The sequence below is a fragment of the Colobus angolensis genome, unplaced genomic scaffold (genome assembly GCF_000951035.1).
Source record: "Colobus angolensis palliatus isolate OR3802 unplaced genomic scaffold, Cang.pa_1.0 Scaffold201, whole genome shotgun sequence".
Classification (NCBI taxonomy): Eukaryota; Metazoa; Chordata; class Mammalia; order Primates; family Cercopithecidae; genus Colobus; species Colobus angolensis.
In genome coordinates this window covers 5,397,335-5,404,304 of record NW_012115167.1, presented here as the reverse complement: position 1 = coordinate 5,404,304, position 6,970 = coordinate 5,397,335, and the positions used below count along the sequence as shown (strand labels likewise).

The following is a 6,970-nucleotide window of genomic DNA, read 5'->3' as shown; positions in this document are numbered from 1 at the left end:
GGAGGCGGAGCTTGCAGTGAGCCGAGATTGCGCCACTGCACTCTAGCCTGGGCAACACAGCGAGACTCCATCTCAAAAAAAAAAAAAGAAGTTACTCATTAAGTATAACTCAGTTTACTTAGAATCATGAAAATCCTACTGGGCATCGTAGCATGCACCTGTAATCCCAACCACTAGGGAGGCTGAGGCAAGAGAATCGCCCCAGCTCTTCAAGTCCAGTTTAGGCAACACGGCAATATTCAGTTTCAAAAAAGTCATAGAAATCCATAATCTTTCTTATTTTCTGAGAGTAATTGATTGATGTTATTTCTGCTTGTGAAAATACAGTTAGCATTCATTAGATTAAAACATTATTCTGAGTTGGGCAGATCATAAGGTCAGGAGATGGAGACCACTCTGGCTAACCTCGTAAAACACCCTGTCTCCACTAAAAATACAAAAAATTAGCTGGGCGTGGTGGCAGGTGCCTGTAGTCCCAGCTACTTAATAGGCTGAGGCAGGAAAATGGCATGAACCCAGGAGGTGGAGCTTGCAATGAGCTGAGATGGCACCACTGCACTCCAGCCTGGGCAACAGAGCGAGACTCCCTCTTAAGAAAAAAAAAGACATTATTGAGGGCTCACTTGCTGCCAACTTGCATACACAGTATACATAGAATGCTGATTGTGCCACACTAACTTGGAGCCACCAATTGAATTTTGAGCCTCACTTTCTTTATTGTAAGAGTTTTGTAGCTTGGCATGGTGCTATACCTGTAGTCCCAGCTACTCAGGAGACTGAGGCACAAGAATTGCTTAAACCTGGGAGGTGGAGGTTGCAGTGAGCAGAGATTTGCCGCTGCACTCTGGTCTGAGTGACAGTGATACTGTCTCAAAAAAAAAAAAAAGTTTTGAATGACACTGTTTCCATGAGACTTCCCAACCCATTGTGATTTCCTGCTTTCTTTTGCTAAAAACTGTTTTAACGTAGGAAAACCTAACACAAACACAAGATTTTCCTATTTTCAGTAGATGATCATGCTACATCTTACAGACACGAATAACCTTGTTGTTTAAAATCGTCACCATGTACCTAATTTAAAACATAACTTTTTTTTTTTTCCCCTCCTCAACAGGTAGCTGAAAATTTTGTTCCCCCTCTGTTGGATGCAGTTCTCATTGATTATCAGAGAAATGTCCCAGCTGCTAGAGAACCAGAAGTGCTTAGTACTATGGCCATAATTGTCAACAAGTTAGGGGGACATATAACAGCTGAAATACCTCAAATATTTGATGCTGTTTTTGAATGCACATTGAATATGATAAATAAGGTGTGTAATATTTCAGTTATGTAAGGGGAAAATTCCGGCGGATAGCCTTAATTCTTGAAATCTAAAGTATACCTATGGATATAACATAATTTTAATGCCGTGGAGCTTAAATATTTATACTTGTATATTAGGGAAATACTTTTTTGGTTTTCAAGAACTTACTCCCAGGAGTTTGAAACCAACCTGGGCAATATAGTGAGACTTCATCACTACAAAAAGTTAAAAAATTAACCAGTCATGGTGGCATGTGCCTGTAGTCCCAGCTACTGAAGTGGCTGAGCGACAGTGAGACTGAAGTGGGAGGGTTACTTGAGCCTGAGAGTTCAACGTGGCAGTGCGCTGAGATCATGCTACTTACTGCACTCTAACATGGGCAACAGAGTGAGACCATTTCTTTAAAAAGAAGAAGAATTTACTACACAGAATCTTGATTGGTAAAAAGTAAATGTGGAAAATAGATTTTAACATTCACATGGTATGTAGCATTTATTGAAACTTCATAGCAGGTTGGGGCATCCTTTTATGAACGTAGTTGTATTTGTTTGAATAAATGAGAAAGTAAGTCTGCATGATTCAATTATAAAAGTGTAGTATATGCTTATAAGAAACCGAAAAATGTATTAATCAACAAGAGAAAACAGGCTGGGCATGGTGGCTAACACCTGTCATCCCAGCACTTCAGAAGGCCAAGGCAGGCAGATGACCTGAGGTCAGGAGTTCAAGACCAGCCTGGCCAACATGGCAAAATCCCATCTCTATTAAAAATACAAAAATGGGCCGGGCGCGGTGGCTCAAGCCTGTAATCCCAGCACTTTGGGAGGCCGAGATGGGTGGATCACGAGGTCAGGAGATCGAGACCATCCTGGCTAACACGGTGAAACCCCGTCTCTACTAAGAAAAATACAAAAAACTAGCCGGACAAGGTGGCGGGCGCATGTAGTCCCAGCTACTCGGGTGGCTGAGGCAGGAGAATGGCATAAACCTGGGAGGCGGAGCTTGCAGTGAGCTGAGATCCGGCCACTGCACTCCAGCCTGGGCGACAGAGCGAGACTCCGTCTCAAAAAAAAAAAAAAATTACAAAAATGGCCAGGCGCGGTGGCCCATGCCTGTAATCCCAACAGTTGGGAGGCCGAGGCCGGTGGATTACTTGAGATCAGGAGTTCAAGACCACCTTGATCAACATGGTGAAATCCCGTCTCTACTAAAAAACAAAAATTAGCTACTCGGGAGGCTGAGGCAGGAGAATCGCTTGAACCCGGGAGGCGGAAGTTGCGGTGAGCCGAAATTGCACCACTGCACTCCAGCCTGGGCGACAGTGAGACTCTGTCTCCAAAAAAAAAATGAAAAAAAGAGCGAGAGATAAAAGAAATGGTAAGTGGACACATTCACACGGTAACTTAAGTTTTTTCGTAATCTGTAGTGGTGGTTTCAAATTAAAAACAAAAGTGATAGTAGTAGTGTTATGGTAATAATGGTTTTGATGAGTTCTCTATTAATAAGGATAGCTTTCTCTTTCAGTTTGATAACTCATGTGCGTAACAGGGAACAGCTTCATTTTCCATGGGAGGTGGATTGTATTTTGTTTGGGTTTACCTTTCAGGAGGCATTATATCTTCTGTGGTTTATTGAAAACTCCAAACATTTTTACTGGATTAAGCCTTGCTTTTCCCCTCCTGTCTAGCACAGTGAAGACACTGAAACATTAATTTGTTTCCACCACTTATTTTTAGGACTTTGAAGAATATCCTGAACACAGAACGAACTTTTTCTTACTACTTCAGGCTGTCAATTCTCATTGTTTCCCAGCATTCCTTGCTATTCCACCTACACAGTTTAAACTTGTTTTGGATTCCATCATTTGGGCCTTTAAACATACTATGAGGAATGTCGCAGATACGGGTAAATAAACTTAGAAGATGTTCTTTTATTCATTTGTCTGTCAATCCAAAAATACAAATACAGATAGTTACATAATTGTACATAGGAAAGTATTACTTGTTCAGAGTTTTGAATGCATGAATTACATACATGAACATCTGAGAAAATCCTATAAGCAGTTTAATAAACTGTTCCACTGCACTCCAGGTGAGTCCATAGGCAGAACTGAGTTATGGGAGAGGGGCCTAGTAATAATTGGTTTATGTAATACCAACTTCTACTGAGTAGTGATGTTGTAGAAGTTCATACAGAATCAGCTAAGCTTTCAGAAATGGTGAAAGGGTGGTAATGGTCGTAACTTAGATTATAATTTTTCTCCATAGGCTTTTTTTTTTTTTGATATTCACAAGTTTTTTTTTTTATTTCGATAGTTTTGGGGCAACAGGTGATTACATGAATAAATTATTTAATGGTGATTTCTGAGATTTTGGTGCACCCATCACCCGAGCAGTATGAACTCTACCTTATGTGTAGTCTTATCCCTCACCCCCTCCCACCCTTCCCCACAAGTTCCCAAAGTCCATTATATGATCTTTATGCCTTTACATCTTCATAGTTTAGCTCTCACATAACTTAGATTGTAATTCATAAGTAAGCCAGCATTGGATATAGGTGTACTCCATTATCAATTTTAGAAACCTTAGGTAAGTAATTATTAGTCATCATCCCCAAAAAAAGGGAGAATAGGATTAGATTCAGAATACTTTGATAAGAGCTAAATACTATCATGAGTGCTGTCAGTCTGTAGTAACTTTCCATTGGTATTCTATGTCTTTTAGGCTTACAGATACTTTTTACACTCTTACAAAACGTTGCACAAGAAGAAGCTGCAGCTCAGAGTTTTTATCAAACTTATTTTTGTGATATTCTCCAGCATATCTTTTCTGTTGTGACAGACACTTCACATACTGCTGGTAAGAATTTAATACATTTAAGATTTAAATGTTAAGTGCCGGCTGGGCACGATGGCTCATGCCTGTAATCCCAGCACTTTGGGAGGTCGAGGTGGGGAGATCATGAGGTCAGGAGTTTTAGCCTGGCCACCATGGTGAAACCGTCTATAAAAAAACTTAGCTGGGCATGGTGGCATGCGATTGCAATCCCACCTACTCCGGAGGCTGAGGCAGGAGAATGGCTTGGATCTGGGAGGCAGAGGTTGCAGTGAACTAAGATTGCACCACTGCACTCCAGCCTGGGTGACAGAGCGAGACTCCGTCTCAAAAAAAAAAAAAAAAAAACACTAAGATCTACGGTTATATTACATTTTGGAGTTAATAATTTTCTTCTTATCAACAGGTTTAACAATGCATGCATCAATTCTTGCATATATGTTTAATTTGGTTGAAGAAGGAAAAATAAGTACATCATTAAATCCTGGAAATCCAGTTAACAACCAAATCTTTCTTCAGGAATATGTGGCTAATCTCCTTAAGTCGGCCTTCCCTCACCTACAAGAGTAAATATGCCTTTTAATAAATGTAGAATGTTCCTGGTCGGGCACAGTGGCTCACACCTATAATCCCAGCACTTTGGGAAGCCTAAGGTGGGAGGATTGCTTGGGCCCAAGAGTTGGAGACCAATCTAGACAACAAAACAAGATCCCATCTCTACAAAAAAATGAGTCAGATGTGGTGGTGTGCATCTGTAGGTCCAGCTACTTGAGAGGCTGAGGCAAGAGGGTTGTTTGGATCCTGGAGTTTAAGACTACAGTGAGCTATGACCACGCCACTGCACGCCAGCCCGGGTGACAGAGCGAGACCCTGCCGCTTTAAAAAAGCAAAAAAAAAAGGCCACACACAGTGGCTCATGCCTGTAGTCCCTGTAGTCCCAGCACTTTGGGAGGCTGAGGTGGGTGAATCACAAGGTCAGGAGTTCAAGACCAGCCTGGCCAAGATGGTGAAACCCTGTCTCTACTAAAAATAAAAAAAAATTAGTCGGGCATGGTGGCGGGCACCTGTAATCCCAGCTACTTGGGAGGCTGAGGGAGAGAATTGCTTGAACCCAGGAGGGAGAGGTTGCAGTGAGCCAAGAGCACACCACTGCACCCCAGCGTGGGCAACAGAGCAAGACTGTCTCAAAAAAAAAAAAAGTAAAAATAGGCCAGGCGCAGTGGCTCACACCTGTAATCCCAGCATTTTGGGAGGCCGAAATGGGCGGATCACGAGGTCAGGAGATCGAGACCATCCTGGCTAACACAGTGAAACCCCATCTCTACTAAAAATACAAAAAAATTAGCCAGGCATATTGGCGGGTTCCTGTAGTCCCAGCTACTCAGGAAGCTGAGGCAGGAGAATGGCGTGAACCCAGGAGGCGGAGCTTGCAGTGAGCTGAGATCCTGCCACTGCAATCCAACCTGGGCGACTGAGCGAGACTCCGTCTCCAAAAAAAATTAAAAATAAAATAAAAATAAAAAGACTGGGCACGGTAGCTCACGCCTGTAATCTGGGCACTTTGGGAGGCCTAGGCGGGCAGATCACCTGAGGTCAGGAGTTCAGGATTAGCCTGACCAACATGGAGAAACCCTGTCTCTATGAAAAATACAAATTAGCTGGGCATGGTGGTGTATGCCTGTAATCCCAGCCACTCGGGAGGCTGAGGCAGGAGAATAGCTTCAACCCAGGAGGCGGAGGTTGCGGTGAGCCGCAATTGTGGCATTGCACTCCAACCTGATAAACGAGCAAAACTCTCAAAAATAAAAATAAAAAATTCTTGATTTAAAACTCCATTATTGGGAGGCTGAGGCAGGAGAATGGCTTGAACCCAGGAGGCAAAGATTACAGTGAGCTGAGATTGCGCCACTGTACTCCAGCCTGGTGACAGAGCAAGACTGTCTCAGGAAAAAAAAATCGTTATTTAATAATTGTGTTTTGCTTTGCAGTGCTCAAGTAAAGCTCTTTGTGACAGGGCTTTTCAGCTTAAATCAAGATATTCCTGCTTTCAAGGAACATTTAAGAGATTTCCTAGTTCAAATAAAGGTATGTATTTATTTGCTCTTGCAGAAATATTAGGGGTAAATGTGACCACTTAATTGTTACATTGTAGAATTTTTATCACTTGATTTGACATGCCAAATGAATGGGGTTTCAAGAGAATACGTTTATAGTCTCTCTAATCAAAAAACCTAATTACTGAGTCTAATTACTGAGACTGGTAATAGAGTGAAAAACTAAAGCCTCATTAAGGATAGATGGGTTTGAGATGTTATTTGGATAAACTTGTTACTAATGTAATTAATTTTAGGTTACTAATGTAATTAATTCTTAAATATATAATGGAATATTGGTTAAGAAAAACGTTGGTAGTTCTTTTTATAATTTTATAGCAATTTTGTTAGTTGAGAGAACCATGAAAGTTACTAGATAGAATATCTTCTGTTATACAGTGCTTTATTCATACTTTTGGGAAGGATTTTTCTTTGAACATCTTGCTTTAAAGAAATGTGGAAGTACTGTGAAATCCTAAGTAGCTGATGAATAGTTTATCCATGATTGTTGAATAAGAATTAGTCTCGGCCGGGCACGGTGGCTCAAGCCTGTAATCCGAGCACTTTGGGAGGCCGAGACGGGCGGATCACGAGGTCAGGAGATCGAGGCCATCCTGGCTAACATGGTGAAACCCCGTCTCTACTTAAAAAAACAAAAATACAAAAAACTAGCCGGGCGAGGTGGCGGGCGCCTGTAGTCCCAGCTACTCGGGAGGCTGAGGCAGGAGAATGGCGTGAAC

The 6,970-nt window shown here is 41.8% G+C and overlaps 1 protein-coding gene across 1 annotated transcript in view; it reads left to right on the top strand.

Moving 5' to 3' along the window:
- The window catches only part of XPO1 (exportin 1), a 64,047-nt gene that overhangs the window by 53,525 nt on the left and 3,552 nt on the right, over positions 1–6,970 (top strand). Inside the window, exons 19-23 of the mRNA XM_011941837.1 lie at positions 1,115–1,309; positions 3,040–3,208; positions 4,027–4,161; positions 4,544–4,703; positions 6,126–6,222. Of these exons, the coding sequence (XP_011797227.1) occupies positions 1,115–1,309; positions 3,040–3,208; positions 4,027–4,161; positions 4,544–4,703; positions 6,126–6,222 (756 nt within the window). The remainder of the gene's footprint in view (positions 1–1,114; positions 1,310–3,039; positions 3,209–4,026; positions 4,162–4,543; positions 4,704–6,125; positions 6,223–6,970) is intronic.